Genomic DNA, 19698 nt, shown 5'->3' with positions numbered 1-19698 from the left:
GCTGGAGGCCACGTATTCTAAAAAAAAAAAAAAAAAAGTAAGGTAAGGAGGTAGGATAAAGAGGGAAGGGAGAGGAGGGGGGGGAGAGGAAGGAAGGGGAGGGGGAGGAGGAAGGGAGGAGAGGAAGGAGGGAGGGAGAGAAGGGTGGAAGAGAGGGACAGGAAGTGAAAGGAGAAAGATAAACGTGAAAGGGTGGAGGTGAATGATCAAGGTAACATAAGGGAGAGTTAGCAAAGAGAGGACAGACGAGAGAAGAGGGAGGGAAGCAGTTAGGTGGAGAGGGAACAACAGGAAGTGAGTGAGTGGAGAGGAGTGGTACAGGAAAGAGGATAAGTGAGTGAGGTGGATGGACGAAGGTGAAGGACCTGACGAAGTAATCAATGGAAAAAAAAACCAGATATGAATGGATGGCATGTCACCTACTTATCACTGTTCGTCGATTACAAGTATACCGTACACATACACCCTGCACTCTATCCCTCTGTGTTAGCAAGAGGCACTACGCGGATTTATACTCCTTTATCCCTCCACCATCCCAGAATTAGATCCAATTATCCACCATAGATCAGGGAAAGTCCACCCAGCCTTGCATGGATAACTTTACTGTCGGGGAAGTGAAGACGGTCGAGTGCAGTACCGGCCACACTCTTGTAGGTAAGGTTTTAGTCTGCAGTACGGTATATTTTCAATCTCATTAATGAGCCATAACTTCCATAAGACCTACAATACCCAGGACTCAAATCCGTGTCAAATACTATAAACAGTAACTATGGATACCAGATGACAGACAGACACTTCAGAGGAACACATCAATGTTAAGCTTTATCGTCAAGATCACTTCAAAGACATTCATTTCACTCTTCAGAAGTAGGTCAGTGTAAAGCGGTCAAGAGGAGGTAGTGGTGGTCGGTCCTGGCACCCCCCCCCACCCAACCTCATCACAACACTGACATAACAGGACCCTGCTTTAAGTCTTATAGGGCGTGTGTTTGACCCCCCGACACATATACAACACTCGCTCCGGTATAAATGAATATATATATAAATCTAACGGGTCACATATTTAAGTTGTCATGAATGGCAGTTTATGTTACGGGGTGGAAACGACAGCTCTATGGCAACGAGTCGTGTTAATGTAGCCGTAATGGAGAGTAACGACAAACAAACCATGATCAAGTTGCCATAAACACCGGCAAGGCTAAAGAGACAGAGATGTTAAGTCCCCCATTGACTTTTTGGAAGAGCGAAGCGCCTCACTCTCACACACACCACTATCCGGATTTATATGTAACGCCTATATCGAAGTCACTGTGAAGGAGGCTAGCTGGGGCGGCGATACAGTAAATGAACTCTTTGAGGCAGTTGTACGTACTTAATATACACAGGTAGTCTGAAACATAGCAGTACTGTATCGATGCTTCACCTTATACTACTAAGACATGGCATCAAATGTAACACTGAGAGGCTTATTCGCAGCACACCCAAACACTGTGGAAACCTCAATCAACATATTGCTTCTCTGTCCCGACTAGCATTTAGTGTTTTTTTTTTCCTTTATAAATCTTCAAATTTTGGGTAAGATACAACGAGGTAGAAATTTAAAAGACCCGGCAGGTGTACAGCAAAGATCCCCGTATTAAAGTTTCTCCATAAAATGACAGGAAAACAACAACTAATAATAATAATAATAATAATAATAATAATAATAATAATAACAATAATAAAATAACAACAATAATAATAATAAGAATAACAATAATACAATCCGTTAAATTCAGCATAAATCTCTCGCACGGGAAAAAAATTACGAAGTGAATCTCTGGAAACTCACACCCAAGATAGAAGCGAAAGGAAGTGGTTTATCACGTGACAGTCACCCATTACACTACTAACGGGCATTCTACCATTTACTCAACTTCTTTCACAACTCCTGTACACACCAACGTATACACACACATCGTACTTTATTTCAATTTCAACAGTCGGATCACATTTATAAATTATGAAAAAAAAATTAAGTAAATATGAATGAAATAGTGTTAATATGCTAAAGTAAAATCACTGATGATGACGATTAGTACCTGTACACGTATGACGCAACGTGTGTGATAAGGAAGGATAAGAGTGTTAAGCCATGACTTCTTTTATCAAGCAAGTTTGGCCATCACCCCATCCACCCACCTTTGTCTATCCGCGCGAAACTTAACCAATCATGATACTGTACGCAAGTCTATCCTCGTCCCATTTTATTAGTGTTTAGTAAGGATGCGTTCTGAGTCACCTGAAGAATAGCCCCTTGTGTATTTCACCTGAGAATTACGAGCCCTCACGCTATCTGAGAGGTGGGAGTCTGTTAGAATACGCTAGGGTTGTTAATATTAAGGCGAAATAAGCTGGGGCTAACCTTCATGTGATTTTACGTTCGTTAATTACAAAAAATCTCCAATATATAACAATTGATTTTAACCTAACTTGGTATGTGGATATATACAGTATATATATACTGTATATATATATATATATGACACCTACTCTTGTGGAGTTCTGTACTGGGGACAAGAGACGTGTCTACCTTACCTGACAACACTGTTTAATATGTAGTCTTAATAATTATAAATCTAGCTGAAAAATGTAACACATTAAATCAAGAGTGTATAATGATCATTTATATATACACACACACACAGCATCATTACACACACGCTATACCTCACAGTGAAGTGGACAAAAACACGGCGGCTGACGTATCAATACGTCAGCCGCCGTTTTTTTTTTGTTATTCTCGCCACGCACTGTCTGCCCAGCCAGACAGTTATCAGTCACCCGATAATGCATTACATCACTCATCAGCATTTTTAATAACCTCATCCACACACACAGACACACACTTGTACTATTGCCCTCATCCACACACACACACACACACTTGTACTTATGCCCCATCCACACTGGATTGTTAGACTAAAACATAGTCCATCCACACACACACACACTTGTACTACATTGCCCCCATCCACACACACACACACACACACACACACACCTTGTACCATGCCCCATCCACACACACACACACACACACACACTTGTACTATTGCCCTCATCCACACACACACACACACACTTGTACTATTGCCCTCGCACACACACTTGTACTAGTGCCCTCACACACAAACACACTTGTACTATTGCCCTCGCACACACACTTGTACTATTGCCCTCGCACACACACTTGAACTATTGTCATCAAGTAAACTTAAAAGAAGAACAGCCATAGGTGAGTGACTACCTTAGGTCACTTAAAAACTATACAGTACTGTGTTTACTGTACTCACCAGAAATATGTCATAGTACCATCATCAAAGAAATCCGTCGTCTTCTCTTCCTCCCAGTCATGTACAGGACCACTGGTGACAAGGGAATGGTCTGAGTAGGACAGGTCATTGGAGGAGAGATCATGATAGCTGTCTCCACCAAAGACTTCTCCATCCTCTTCACTCGTCCCATCATCTTTCTTCATCTTTCTGTTGGGAAAAAGAATGTCTCTTTACAGTAAAATTATATTTAATTTTAAGGGTTATTTCTCACTAACACTAGTATGTACAGTCGAGGAAATTAACCCTTACAGGACATTTCCAGCAGCAGTTACAGTCAAAGCAACAGCAATTCCCGTCTGTAAGAGGAAAAAACATAGCTTTTACAGGACAATTAAGACAAACAATAGTGTAACTACCATTTTTATGGCCAGCCACCCTTCATTCAGCAACTCGAGTACTGTACAGTATACACACAAAATACCTTGACAGTAGTGGCAACAATAGTCTTAACAGGGGTTATTAGAAGCCCATGTCTAATACCTTTAATGTTAAGTTGGAGGTAACCAGGTAAGTCCTAAAATCACAGAAACAGCTGCACATCACGTCTACCAGGTTAACCACAATAGCCATTTGGGTGGTCCTGTTGCGTGTTCGACTTTTCTACAGTTATGTAATTAGTCTCTCATTACTTCAACACAATTTAGTGTCACTGGGCTGAGCCACAGTCTTCAGTGTTAACATTTTGTAAACAATTATGTTTACATGTTACAAACATTAAATCAGGCATTTATGACAGATGCCTTGTTGTAATGTAGCAGTTCAGTGACCTCATTATTTTACTGAAGTAACTTTCTGGAGGATTTTCATACCGAAAAGTACCAAACCTAATTTTTTGTACTTGTACGTGAATAATTTTTTGCTTAAGTAATAGGTATACTGTACCGGTACGGTACTGTACTCGTGTCGTTTTTGTATAAATTGGAAGTACAGTACGGTACCAGCCATGGGCTGAATTTCAATAAACCAATCAGAACCATTACATTTGACTATTCCCATTACAGTACTTGTATTATATATATAATATGAAAATATCACTCAATCTTGGCTACCGGTATACAGGCAGTCCCCGAGTTACAAACGCCTGATTTATGAACGTCCACACTTACGAACGGGATCCCATTATATTTATCACAACAGGCTGTACCTAAAATCCCATTTATACATTACTTTATATTGTTTAACGTCACACTATTTACTGTGGAAGGGTTACCTAATAGACAGGGTCTTTGGAAGATTTAACAAACATTTCATTTCATCATGGACCATTCTGGTTTAGTACCCAAGAACAGAACTGTACCACGACTCACGGTACTGTTTACAGGTAATAAACCTCAATGCAAGGATGCAACGGAAACTTATGAATCATAGCAAGATACTTTATTATATTGCATATGTCGATTGGGCCGTTGTAGGTTAAAATACAATCACTAACACCAGACTACGCAAACTACAGTAGATGGTCACATAGAGCGGCAAAATTTCTGGGTCGGTAAAAATTTTAAAGTACTGTAAAGTATATTCAATAGATCCCTCCATAATGGTGAAAAATTTCTATAAACGTGGTTGTCATATTTCCTCTCAACTGGCAGAGTCTACCGGTTCACCTGCAAGCTTTTCAATGATGTTGGCTGGAAATTTAACAACAGTTGATTTCAGAGATTAGAAGCATTTAGGAGGCATGAACAATCCACACTGAATTGAAGGAATGTCATTTACCGTGCAAACTGATCCGTCGCATCTGGCCATGTTGATAAAGTAATGGCTAGACATGGAGCTGAAATTCAGGTACATAAGCACCAAATTTTGAAAATATGTGTCAATGTAATCTGCGTCCTTGTTCAGTGTGGTCGTACACTTTGTGGTTGTGATGAAGCTGTGGGTTCACCAAACAAGGGAAATTTTCTTGGCCTGATGGAACTATTATCAAGATCTGACCCTTTCCTAGAGCAGCAACTCCAAAACCAAGTGAATAAAGGCTGAGAACATACAATTTATCTGTCAATCACAAAATACAAGGAACTTATTGTCTTGTCGGGTATTTTAGTATCAGTCATCCGGAGAATCTTTGGAATTTAACTATAGGAATCACTTTGGGTCTGGGAAAGCAAACCCTCCTCCCCCCCCCCTCCTGTTAGGTTAGATATAGTTCCTGGGTTCTGTGACTAGGATAGGTTAGGTTAGGTTGGTTAGGTTTGATTAAGGATGACCAAAACTAAAATTTTACCTTATACTCTAAATGTCAGCCATGTGGACCAGTTAACATGTGTGTTGTGGTACATGACAGTTCGATCAACATGAGTAGAAAATACAATGGGATGAAAGCATACTATCACATTAATGATTTAATACCATAGCAAATGGCAACTGTAATTAATGGTAGAATGTTGTTATCATATGTATATTTAATGTGATTCTAAGGACAATAACTTATTATTTCATATATCATCTGTCTGTCACTTTATTGCAACTAAAACCCTACAATTAATACTTTATGAAATCTATCAATTTTGTGAAGATATACAATAAGACAGTAATGGATGGTGTCCTTTATATATACCATGAGTTTTATACTTCACACCCTCTCTGTTATCACCAAGGTAACCCAATATAAGTCGGCAATGACCTGTGCCCTGTACTGCCTGAGGTCAAAGGTTAAGACTGAGGCGGTAACCCTTCACCGTCATGACCCACAACCTCGTCTAGCATAACTTACCTATTTTTTGATGACTTTTAACACTGATGCGGGGATATTCAGCATAAGTGAATATATTCCAAGAGAAAACAAGAGAACAATCAACTGGACATGGAGGATATGGTTAAGGTATGTGTGGTGAGGGAGGACACAGGCTCACCACCACTGCCAGGTAAATACTGTGTCCGAGTCCCTGCTTCATCCCTCACCTTTCATTAATTACATCTTTATTACCTTTAGTCTTTAGTAACTCTTATATATAGTTATCAGTAAAAAAGAAAAAATATAATTTCAATTTACCATCCTCTTAAATATTAATCTACCGGGTAATAATTATGTTTTACATGTTGGTTAACACACATACAGTACATATTACTATATGTATAACAACTTGACATTAATTAAGAATAAATACGTGTTTTTTAGAGTTATAATATATTTAAAAAAAACTCTTAAGCTTTGTCGATTTGTTTTATTTCAATATGAACCATCAGCTTAGTCAGCATAAAGCAAAACAATCGGGTAGGGGAGAAACACTTCCCTAATAAATGACGTTTTCATAGCAAAGGGATCACTTAAACTTTAATTGTAGGTCGTTATACAACAGATATTCACTATGATTAAGTTATTTTCTATGAAGAATCAGAAAAAGGATGGTAGTGATGTGGCTAAACAAGGAACACAGAAACGAGCTTCAGCGGCCCAGCTAAGAATCACTAAAGGTAAGATAACCAACTATATAATACTTAATATTCTCATTTTTAGCTGATAAAACAACTAACTTCTGTTTTAGTTACTTTTATTTTTTGTTTTAATAAAAGTAATGAAATACGTGGAATGTGGTGAACTAATCTATAATGTGAACATATTTAGTGTGAATGTATGGTAGAGAATGATTATGTTTAACAGGGTGAATATTATATGAATTGTTATTTACTGAACAATATGTGGAATGGTGTGTAATGTGGGGGTATATATGGGTAGTAATATATGTGACAGGTGTTAAATAACGAGCCTTATTAATGACATTTACTGATGGGAACTTTTCAAAGTACTGTACCATGACGACGTTGGAAATAATTACTTAATATTACTAATATTTTATATGTTATCCTCAGTTAATGTTTATGGTAATCTATTATTTAACAGGAATAAAATAATGAGTGCCGAGACATTCAGAGACACTGGGAACTTTCCAAAGTGTCTCATTTCAGTACTGCTACATTATATAATTAATTGTTCATAAAATAACCCATACTTATCAATCCTAACCTAAATAATATAATAATACTTAGGTGACACTCAAATTCAGACAGGTTAGGTTAGTTTGATTCATTTTATGGTAGATAATGTAGCAGTATCTGTTAGACTCTAGAATGTTCCTTTTTCATGGAATGTCAACTATGCCATTCATGATTTTATGTCTGTTAAATACAAGATTTCCTTAATGTGTAATGGTCCAATCAGTAGGTGGATGGGTGCTAACGAAAATTTATTCATGTATACCTAAATATTTTTATGTATTTTGCTATAACCTATTCTCCCATAATTTGTATGTTTGGTAAAATTTGACTTAACTTGAAGCAGCTGAATATTTAATACAGTATTGGTAATTAGTAAGATTATTACCCTTACCTGAACCTAAGTACAGTTCAGAGTTTCACCATACTGTATAGACAGAAGGGCGATTTGGTTAGTCACCGAGATTTATATATGATTACAGTGGGAGTATAAAGCATGATAGAGTACTAATCCTTAATGGTATGGAAATTAACATAAAGCTTTATAGTTATTGATTTTAGTGTTTTCAGTCATAATCTGGGTGTGGTCACATGATACCATGGTAAGTGTTAAGGAAAGTAGCAACACTAAACTAATGATATTTGGGGTTTTATTGATAACATTTGGGTTACACTTAACAATTAATAGTCTGGGTTAACTGTTTATCTTATGAAAAACTTCTAGAAGCAATCTTGGTAATAGTACATATTATTATTACTTCTTAATTACCAAGGGTAGGACATCACACCATATAGTAGAAGGTAAATGCTTCCATATCACAAAAAGACCAAAACCTGCATGAGGAATACATTTTATGTAATATCCCTTTTACGATTAATTTATTTATGTCAGGAGTTGAGATTGACAGGCATTCCCAAATCATTCTTGCTGGTTCTTGTTCAAAACTTAAGTATTGTTGTATTTTATAATTCATCATTCATAAAATATACCAAACTGACCTACCTAACCTACCCAAACCTAACCTAACTTAACATAACCAAACAAAACATAATCAAACATAACCTAACTAAACCAAACCTAACCTAACATAATACAGTTTTGTTCTATTCTGACCTAAAATAGAGAAAAAAATGTGTTTGAAAAGAACTGTTTGCCTGTACAGTACTCAAGGAAGCTAAACAAAGCAGATAGGGAACTTGGCCATGACTAACACAGACAGAAGAATTAAAAAATTATAGTGATATTATGCAAAAATAATCGTCATGTACTTTTTGCCTGTTTCATGAGGAAGGAATGTATTTATCTTCAATGGTGATATGTCCTATGGTGATTAGCTAAAATGGTATACTAATATGGAGTATTGTATTACTGTACTTGGGAAAAAATCTGACTTCAAGACAAGAATAAGTAAATTGGAAAGGAGACTTGCATTGCTTGTGATTTGTTTTTTGCCTGGTATTTTCCTGTAAATAAAGACACTGCTGATATTGGGGTTGTCTTGTCACTGGGGAACCGAACCCTATTTTTCCCGTATATTATGATATTCAAGATAAAAAAATTCACTTGACAGATGACTTTCAAGGAGCCTAACCATTTTGTAAATTGAGGGGTACCTGTACTTTACAGTACAGGGGGTCCCTGGGTTACGAATGGGTTCCGTTCCTGAGGACGTTCTTAAGTCAGAAATGTACGTAAGTCGGAACACATACTGTACTACAGTACATATGTTCATACCATTCTTACAGAACAATGTTTAAAATCCCACAACTGTGTATCATAGCCTAAGTCCTTATATAACATCTAAAATCACTTACTTTAAGACAAAATAAGAAATAGAATGACAAAATACAGTAAATGAAAGTAAATATAAGTGATCAGGTAAATAAAATACTGTATACAGTACTGTAAATTTAAAGTTTAACCCCGTTCGTATCGGCGGTCATTTGTAATTCGGACGTCCGTAAGTCGGGGACCTCCTGTATTATGAAAATTGCATATTCCTGTACTTTGGGGTAGGGAGGGCTTCCTAATGTAAGAAATAATAATAAATTATCGTCTCTACAAAAAATTTCTAATGTTGCTACTTGTTTAGCGTATGGAATTGAAGCGTTAATGTCTATGAAATGTTCTTGCTCGCATAAAAAGAGTTTGCAAACATGGTGTCATTGCGGGAATAACTAGGGAAGCAACATTATATGAAGAGCGCTATTTCCTCCTCCTAATTTGGATTATTATTCAGGTTAGAAACAAGTTTTCTTTTATGGAGTTATTTTATTAGGTGGCTGGTTAACCTGGATCACTGCTCTTGGCATACTGAACACTTGTTATATGACTATTTGCAGTTAATGGATTGAGTATTATACCTGAAAAAAAGGCAACTAAAATTTCTATCAAGCACCAAGTGGATTGTGACGTTCTATTCTTTTAGTACTGTACATTGACAATACTTATTCTTGAACTTTGTTTGATTTTAGGTTTTAATGAACTACTGTACAGAGCACGAGCAAAAGTTGAAGGAAAGAATGGGATGATTATTAATTCTCAGTGGTTAGTTCCTGGCACTGTAATACTGAAGGGAGATTTAGGTCAAATATGGTTTATTTTTATTTGCCATATTACAGTACAGTATGTGGAGACTTTGGCTTCCTTAGTGTTTCATACAGTAAGTAAATGGACAAAGGTGTCTTTGTGGATGGCACTGACAGTAGTAGCTATTTTGTATTCTTCTGGATTTTCACTACACTACAGTACAGTACATATGTTGCTATGCATACATTGTAATTCCAGAAGTATATCAAGGAAGAATTTATTTTGAATTTACAGGCATCCCTTGATTTATGAACATTCAATTTACAAAAAACTTCATTGTTGGAAATTGCAAAAGTAATAGAACAAATTCCACTTAAGAAGCACAATTACGCATTTACAACATTTATTCGGGTGTACTGTACATGAGAACAAATTTATTTCCTGGATAACATACAGTATTTCTCTAAACAGTTACCATAATCTATAATATGTGCAGACAAACTACAACTTACAACTTTAAGCTAAAATAACATTGTGAAAGTCTTGTACTGTACTGTAGTCATCATGGCTCACAAGACTGATACAGGAGTCAGCCACCAGATGCTGACCAAGGGATTTCAGGTGTAGGTGCTCTGATGTGTGCAATATATTCTCCCACAGTGCTCTCTGATGAATAAAGCAAAATACATGTACATATAAAAGAATAAACATGTACAATATAAAAAGTTAAATGAATACATATGTGGTACTGAGCTGTATCAAACTGTTCTGCTAAATCTGTACCAAAAATCATATACAGAACTGTATAATAAAAGCAAAAGATATACAATTTACTATATGGTATGTACAATGAATGACATTAGCTGGTGTATCACTGCAGAATGAAAAACATGCACACCACAAACACTGGTGTAATGTCTCAATAATTACAGTACCTCGTTATTCAGTACTATTTACCTCTCATACTGTATATGGTAGTCCTTTGTTCACATACCAAGGTAATTCAAATTACATGTATCTGTACTCCTGCTTATAATTTTCAGACATCAATGAGCTGACATTGCCGAAGACCTGTGACACAGAATTCCCAGATCCTGATGATCTTCTGAACTTCAAATTAGTTATTTGTCCAGATGAGGTAAGTTATCATAGAGACTGTCTCGCTGGATGGAGGCCATTTAATTGAAACTATTAGACAGAGAAGCTAGTATATGTAACCAAAGTTGTGTCTTCTTTCTATTGACAAGACTTTTCAGCATAGCAATTTTTTCAGAGTGAAATGAAGTGGAGACCATTGTAAAGTGGATAGTGAACTACTTTTTATTTCATTGCTGTTGTTTGAAGTTTTTGTAGCTAAAACTAGTTCCAGGACCCCAAATAAATACATCTTATATTGTTCATGCTGTGCGAGTTATTTTTCTGTACCTGTTTAATATTCATCATTGATATTTTGTATATGCGTATAGGTACAGTAGTAAATTTCTGCAGGACACTCAGTGCTTGGTAATAGTAAATTAACATTTCCATACATGTACAGTTTGGATATTTTTATATTTGAACAGAAGTATTATTTTTTTTTACTATAGGACAAATGAACAAGACATAATTTAGGTATTTTTGTATTTGAACAGAAGTATTAATTTTTTTATTATAGGACAAATGAATGAGACATAATTTAGACTTGAAATTAACCCTGATTTCTCCCACATTAACAGGGCTTTTATCGAGGAGGCCGCTTTGTCTTCAGCTTCAAAGTCGGTCCAAACTACCCACATGAGCCACCCAAAGTAAAATGTGAAACAATGGTAGGTAATGGTAAATTGGTCCTTCTTGATCCATGTAAAGGGAGTAAGAATATACACTTTTAACAATACAATATTTAACTTTTTTCTTTCACTCAGTCCAGATGTATTTCAGATCAAACATTAATAAATTCTTTGTTATTATTTTAGGATGATTCATTCTTCTGTATTTGATAATTTTATATATATATATTACAGTATAGTGTAATGAATGTGTTCGATTATAATTAATACGTAAACACAAATATTCTCTCTAGGACATTTTATTAAAGATTACATTTATTTACGATAAAACCCATTTTATAAGATCTTTAAAAACCTATGGGATATTTAGCCAGGTAGCTGCTTCGTGGGTTGCAATCTGGATGTATTGATTGTACTATAACTCTGTCGTCTGACCTAGTTCACTGGAGGCTCTGCACAGTTGACATGAGTCTCGGTGATTGACACTCAGTTTGCCTTTATTGCCTTGCTTTATAATATCTCCATTTACGTAAGATAAAGAGTTGTCAGCTCTAAGGATGAACTACATTTTCCCACTCAAAAGACAAATGGTACATAGGTATTTATGGAAGAATTAGTAGTACATTAAGCCATCTGATGAAGAGACTTGTCAGTAATGGACGTCTTTTTGTCCAGTATAATTAGTGGACTCGGCTCTTAAGGTCCAGTATTGTATTGGGAACATTGTTTGTTATATTGACCAAGTGGTTAGTATCAAGGAAAAAGTGGAAATTCTCCAAAAACTCTCTACAGAAACTCCATGACCAAGTGTTTCAGATTCCCGATACTCAAGTGTACCATATAAGTTATGCAATTTGATGGCTCGGAAAGGTGGTGTGTGAATTTTTTTTTTATTATTTTTTGTATACATGGTGAAAAGGAGGAAACCCTCTCAATAAGGGACATGGCTTACATGAGTTAGTGTGGTATTGGAAGGGTTTACTGTATTACTGTACTGTATATATAAAATGAGGATTTATTCACCTTGCATGACTTCATCTTGCACATGGACATTCACACAAAGTGCTGTTCTAAGACTATTCCCGAGGCAATATTCTTCCACCTGACACCACAGGTTTTGACAGCGCAGAGAGACAGATCAACAACTGTGGTGTAATTCAACCATTTGGGTGTCAAAGTCGAAAGATTGCTAAGTAATATGACAATGTTCATTTTGTCTGAATTATCATCAAATCTGAATTAGTGAAGAGTGAGTTTAGAGAGGTTTGAGTGCACCAACTAAGCTAACCCTAATTAACTGTGTCCAATACTCCGTTCACTATCATATCTCTTTATTCTGTTACTCCTCCAGGGGTCTGTGTTTCTCACTTGTACAGTAACATCAACTCATCACCATCTTTACCTCCTCTGACAACGTTCTCATTCACCATGTATTTCTCAGTGTACTTATTACAGTACAGGGGGTCTGTGGGTTACGAACGGGTTCCGTTCCTGAGGACGGTCTGAAGTTGGATTTGTACGTAAGTCGGAACATATGCTATGTGCATACCGTACTTACAGAAGCATGTTTAAAATCCCACTACAGGAGGTCCCTGACTTACGAACACCTGCTGATACAAACGGGGTTAAACATTAAATTTACAGTATTTTTTTGCACGATGACTTATTTTTTACTTTCATTTACTGTATTTTGTCATTCTATTTCTTCTTTTGTCTTAAATTAAGTGATTTTAGATGTATATGAGGACTTAGGCAAGTGTTTCGATTCATCTACAAATCTGACTTACGAACGTCCTCAGGAACGGAACTCGTTCGTAACCTGGGGACCCCCTGTATTTTCTTTTCCTGTGATTCTGTGATTTACTTTTCCACTAATTGTTCCGTTTGCTAACACATTTATTCCCAGGTACAGTGTATTTAATTTAGCAAAGTTAACTAATGAAGCAAATATTCTCTCAGGTGTACCATCCCAACATTGACCTGGAGGGGAACGTTTGCCTTAACATTCTACGAGAGGACTGGAAACCGGTCCTTACCATCAACTCTATAGTCTATGGGCTTCAGTATCTCTTCCTCGTTAGTATTTCATTGATTATTATTTGCAGATATTTTATGATTGGGACTATGCTAATGACCTGAATAAATGTGAGCTAACTAAATTCACGATCTTTACCATAACACGTACTGATAACAGCAGCTGGACCTCAAACTATAGTTATAATTCCAGCTCGGATTTGGATTCATCAATTCTAAAAGAAAATAATATCAGAATAGTATGGATGATGACATTCACAACTAAGAGACCACATGACCATGATGAATTGCCCCAAGAAAATCATTGTCTCATTCGCCTGATTGTACGAAGTGTGGCCAGAATCACTCCTGGGTTGTTGCTGTTCTCATTAGTTTTATCACTCACCATATTGGTCATACATGCTGTTTCATCTCTTAGTTGTGTGTTTATTTATCAGCATTAAGATAGGTTCAAATGACCTTTCTTTTCATGAAAGATAATACTAATAATGATTACTAATTTATTGAGAAAAATTACAGCAGCCAAACTCTGAAAATTTGCAATGGACAAAACTTGCATATAAGTACAATACTGTATTACATATAATGTCATTGGGGAGTGGGTATTCTAAGAAATGCTTTCACCACCGAAAGGAGAAGATACATGAAGTGAGCATATACTTTATCTCTGAATCACTGGTTGGAAAAGGCCTGGTGGTGTAGTCCTGTGTGTGAGGCTGGATGTTATTGTACCCTGTATTGTCAAACAGCAACACGTGGTTGAGGTGGCAGGTGGTGTTAGTGGTGCTGCCACAGCTTGGTCCCAAACTCATAAATGGAAACATGAGAATGATCAGTGGGAGTTAAGAGGGTCAGTGTACTGAGTCTCTATTGATAGGTGGATTATAGTAACAATGTGACACTTGTCTAAGGAGCCATTGTCGTCTTCCACATAAAAAAAGTGCAGCGGGAGTTGTCATTGGTGTTGTAGGATGATCTCTTCGGTGGTGTTGTGGGAAATTAAACATTGGCAGAGTGTTTTCACTGATTTCTTAGATCTTACGCACTGTTCCACACTATTTTCATTTCTTTTTCAATTAAGATTATAATTTTTTGTCTCAATTGTAGATTGATCAATGATCATCATTTTGACTTGGTTTTCTTGGTAAAAGTTTGTTGTTTATGGAACTCTGTAGAATGGAGGGGCTGAGATGAAGGAGATAGGAAAGTGTGGACAGGCTCGCCCAGGCAGCTACAGGAGTGCCAGATTAACTCTACCTCGCCTCATGGTGGTCGTAAAATTAATGACAGTCGTGCAGTAATTGTGCTTGCATGTGTTTGAAAGATAACTACTGTACACACATAGTAGTCTCAAGTCACTATAATAATAACATAGTATGATGGGGAGGTAATGATTCAATAAGAACTTACATATCCTCAGCATTCTCTGATCAATTACTCGTATGCATCAAACATTTATTCCCTGTGAAGTCAGTTTTCCAGCTTAACTCCCTCGAGCCAACCCATTGACTTGGTAGGGTTTATATTGAGCTCTTTTGGTTGGGCCAAATTGGTTTTATGAGAGTTCTCATCATCATAACCACTGTTTTATGGCAATTTTCCAATGCTTTGGTTCACTGTGATTACCTGATGACAGCTCTCCATGCTGCACAATTTCTTGCAGCCTTTCACCAGGTTCAGATCTCTGAGTCCATTTCTGCAACCTCTCCCCATGTCATTCTTTGCCTACTTCTACCTCTTTTCTCCCTCTACATTCAAGGTTATGCATCTTTTGATCCAGTTGGTCTCCATTCTCTCCATATGCCTAAACCATTTCAGCTTACCTCTAGTCAATACCTTCCCATTATTCTCTATAGTCAGCTGCACCTCTAAGTTCTCAACAGTGTTTTCTATATTTCAGTGTCACTTTATACATCCATCTCACCATTCTCATTTCAGTACACTCAATCCCACATACACTATCCTCTTTAACTGCCTATGGGTTTTTCCCCCATGTAACATCACACTTTTCTCCAACCTCCTCTAATTCAATGCCATCTTCAGCAGTGATTGTGTCACCCAAGTAGCAGAATTCAGCAACACAGTCTTGGGATATACTGTACTGTACTATATCCATGATTACCTGCATATACAGTACAGGGGGTCTTAGAGTCAGCAACATCCTGCTGTCTACTTCAGTATTTACACAACTGTACCTCTATTGTACCCATCTTCTGTACTCGCATCACAGTATTAAATTATACTGCTAATGCCTTTCTTAAAGAAAATACATATCCATTTTCTACTCTTTGCCAAGGTCATTCACCTATGTTATTAATCATTACTTTTGTTTTTGCCACATATAAAAATTTCATTGCCTTTGACTCCATTCCATCCTTCCAAATCTGAATTTCAACACTACCTTTTCAATTTTCTCTTCTATCACCACCTAAGTCATAAGAATACAACTACCTCCAGGGAAGACCGTCTTAAAATCCTCTGATAATTGAAGGAGGAGAGGGAAGGGGCTGAAAATCTGCTTTGAGCCAGTGTCCAAACACAACATTATAGTGCTGGCTCTGATGCTACTCTACATTCCATGTGTTTGTGCAAAGTGAGTTTTCTGACTGATAACACTCCAGCTTTAGATTACCAGGGCAGAGAACAGTCATCAAGAGTGTCTCTACCACATATACACTTTATTTCATCAAAGAGCCGAGTCTTATGCCCTATTTCTGAAATAGCTTCCCAGCTGCTCTATGCACTTTAACTTTTTTAATAAATATCCACTGGCTCCCACATGTTTTTATAACTTTTATATATAAGGGCCATCTGCATAACCTCAAGCACAATAAAGGGAGAGATTCTTTTATGATTAAAGGTGATTGAATGAACTACATTCCCTTCCTCCTCCTCGGGTTATGAGATAGAAGCAGTGAGATTAACCAACTCTGTAATCCTTATATGTGACTCCGTCATCTTTTCTGTGATCATGTGAAGTGGAGGATGTTTTTTCCAGGGGAATCTGTCATGACAACAGCCATATCATTTAGAGGCCATTTTTTGTTGAAACTGATGGATTCAGTTATATATTTAAAAAATAATTATACTAGTTTGTATCTACCTGCTGTGATAGTACGAGATATTTGGAGGTCATTGGCTCTCATATAAGTAGGCAAGCTGCTTACCTGTGATCTTCAAACAGGATTTCAGGATTGATTCCTCATATTCTTATATTTTCTCGTGCCATTTGTTAGTATTTACCTTATGAATATTGTAAAGAAATATGAAAAATTATTAATATAGTTTTTCAGTCTTTTGAAAGCATACTAGACCATTGTTACTTTAATTTTTGACAATGTTTAAAACTATTATATCTCTTTATCCAGGAACCTAATCCCGAGGATCCATTGAACAAGGAGGCAGCTGAAGTGCTACAGAATAACCGACGGTTATTTGAGCAAAATGTGGTTAAGAGTATGAAAGGTGGCTACATTGGCAATGTTTACTTTGACCGCTGCCTCAAATGATTCCATACAAGTGGCTCCAGAGCTCTCATCATCTAAATGGGTGTCCGGAGTGTGTTTAGCTTGGAGTTGAATCAAGTTCGTGGCTTTTTTTATACATTACTTAGTAATCAGCTTGCGGAGGATGCTTCCTGTATTTTTTTTCACAATAATATTTATTTCTTAATCATATTAAATTTGGTCATATAAAACTACTGAAAGGCTCAAATAAACTGTACATTGATATTCAGTCCATTACTTTATCTTCATGTCATTACCATATCATTTTACTGTGTATCTTTTTCAATATGCTTTAACTTATCTCATTGACCTTAAGTTGCCATGAGAAGGTTGCTTGTGATTCTCCTCCCAAGGGTACGTGCGGCTAAGGTCTGTGAGACCTGATCTTTCCTTGTCGTGTTTGTCTTTTGTCTGTTTTCCTTAGAACCACGAAGAGCTTCATCAGTGTTGATATGCTATGTGACCAGTCTTAGTCACAGCCAGGAGTCTTCTCTCCCTCCAAGTCTATTCCACTGCTGACAGCACATACTAGCAATATTTGGGATTAAAGGTGATCTCATGTGGCCTAGTAAAAATAGCAATTTGCTAAGTGGTCAAGTAACATATCAATGGTATCAATGCAGATCATATCCTCCATTAGATCAATTTCACTGCTACGCAATGATATGAGAGTTGTCAGCTATTTTTATCTGCATATTATTAATTTTATTTTCTTCTTATCAACCCAAAATATGGGCTTCAGGATGTTAAATTATCCAGTTTCGTCCAGTATTAAACGGTGGTTAATTTGTTGCTTACCATATATTGGAGTGCTATTTATTGATATATGGCTTATGTTTGGGGATGTGACCAACAGGTGAAAGCATAATAATTGGATCACCGGGTGATCTTATTAGCACGAGCAGTCGCAGAAACTTGACATTTATGGCAGCAGATGATGTTAACTGCAAATTAACAAGTGCTGTTCAATATCACAGGATTTGTTGATAGATTTAACAATTCTATTAGGATCTGATACAGGTAATGGCTTGACTTAAAGACTAGCAATAACACTGACCAAACACTGTTGTTCGTGGTTGTGGGACATTAGCTTGACAAGAGTTTAGAAACATGAAAAAATGTCTTGTAAGATGAGGATGTCGACATTTTACATGGGTTTCTTACGGCCACCATACTTATACCCTGTTATCCAGCATCTAGTTAACCTGTTTTGCTTTTTTAAAATACTCAGCCAGTCTATTACACAGCATCCTTTATACAGAAGGTTCTCATAGATCATGAAAACCAGATTAATGTTTAGATTCTTTTTCATTACACTGTAGTACATAACACACCCAAGGAACACACACAGACAAATTTTTAGTCATGATGGAAGAGATTAAAATGAAATGGTTCTCAGTATTGAAATATGAGATTTACTGGATTGTAGACAAATACAATCAGAACTTGAACATCAGATTTTGTGGTGAAAGACTTTTATGTAAAACAAAGAACAGATTTTATTCTCAAATAAGATATTCTCCTGAACCAGAACTTTTAAGAAAACAAGGACTTTTATGAAACCAACAATGGGCAGATTTTGTTCAGATTAGAGATTCTGCTGACCTACCTCCTGGGCAACAAGGCCTTTTTGAAACCAACATTTGAAGAGGCGGGTAGTGGTGTTGAGGACGGTATGAGTGACGGCAAGAGACAACCAGTAGCCATGATGTAATGTTGCAGGGACATTTATGAGATTGTTGTCGTCCAAGAATTTACCCCATTTACTTTTAAGATTTAAGATATTTTGATATATCTGTATCACATGGTTTTGGATAGTATTTATATAGCAGTTTGAATGAAACAAAAGAGTAACTGTTGTTTGTTTCATTTAATGTTTTTTCCACTCACTAATGTGGTGTAATGCACTCTCCTATGTATTACATAATTTCACAAATTATGAATTTCAGGAGATGAGGAGGAAGCTACCTAAAATGATATGTTGCTTTTTTAAATTTATTTTTTGAAATGGGGGTTAATTTGTTTGTAATACACAAAATATATGACAAACCATTGTATATAAGCTGAAATGTACAATGTATTTATTTTTCTTTTGGTACATTGTGCTGTACTGGCTCATTTTTCTTCCTGCGTCTTGAATGTTTTCTACCCATTTTCCTTTTGCCGAAGTATCGTTAGTTATTGAACTTAAGAACATATTCTTTACCACAGTTGTGACATCATGAAAACATATACAAACAGAAATGTGCTTTTGCAAACAAAATTACTAGAATAAAATTCAGCATTACCTGTGTTTGCGTGAATTATTTACCCTATTGCTAGTCATTGTTGGTGGTTGGTCTCGATAAAAAAAATAGTGATTAATGTCCATTATAGATAATTAATTGATGAATTGCCTCATTTTAGTTGTATGAGAAGTTGAGTGCAAAGAAAATACAGTAGTAGTAAAACAGAGCATTATAAATTAATACAAAAAATTTACAGGAAATAAATCAACACCAGAAAAACAAAATTCTTGCTCAAGTTGGACTCCAGCATTATCTTTCAATTTC

General features: G+C 36.5%; 2 protein-coding genes across 3 annotated transcripts in view; one reads left to right on the top strand and one right to left on the bottom strand.

Moving 5' to 3' along the window:
* The window catches only part of LOC121868701 (phosphatidylserine synthase 2-like), a 37754-nt gene extending 31520 nt beyond the window's left edge, over positions 1 to 6234 (bottom strand). For both annotated transcript variants that reach the window (XM_042369542.1, XM_042369550.1), the window contains exons 1-2: positions 6091 to 6234; positions 3336 to 3524 (exon numbers count right to left, since the gene is read on the bottom strand). In XM_042369542.1, the coding sequence (XP_042225476.1) occupies positions 3336 to 3520 (185 nt within the window). In that variant the 5' untranslated portion in view covers positions 3521 to 3524; positions 6091 to 6234. The remainder of the gene's footprint in view (positions 1 to 3335; positions 3525 to 6090) is intronic.
* A 315-nt stretch (positions 6235 to 6549) lies between these two features.
* Positions 6550 to 19439, top strand: LOC121868690 (NEDD8-conjugating enzyme Ubc12-like). Its single transcript, XM_042369530.1, has 5 exons — positions 6550 to 6791; positions 10884 to 10978; positions 11556 to 11645; positions 13566 to 13682; positions 17009 to 19439. The coding sequence occupies exons 1-5, from the start codon at positions 6686 to 6688 to the stop codon at positions 17147 to 17149; spliced, it is 549 nt and encodes a 182-aa protein (XP_042225464.1). The 5' UTR covers positions 6550 to 6685; the 3' UTR covers positions 17150 to 19439.
* The last annotated feature ends 259 nt before the right edge of the window (positions 19440 to 19698 follow it).

This window comes from Homarus americanus, unplaced genomic scaffold, assembly GCF_018991925.1.
Source record: "Homarus americanus isolate GMGI-L3 unplaced genomic scaffold, GMGI_Hamer_2.0 scaffold32583, whole genome shotgun sequence".
Classification (NCBI taxonomy): domain Eukaryota; kingdom Metazoa; phylum Arthropoda; class Malacostraca; order Decapoda; family Nephropidae; genus Homarus; species Homarus americanus.
The sequence above is the reverse complement of the archived record's forward strand: the minus strand, read 5'-3'. Positions and strand labels throughout refer to the sequence as shown.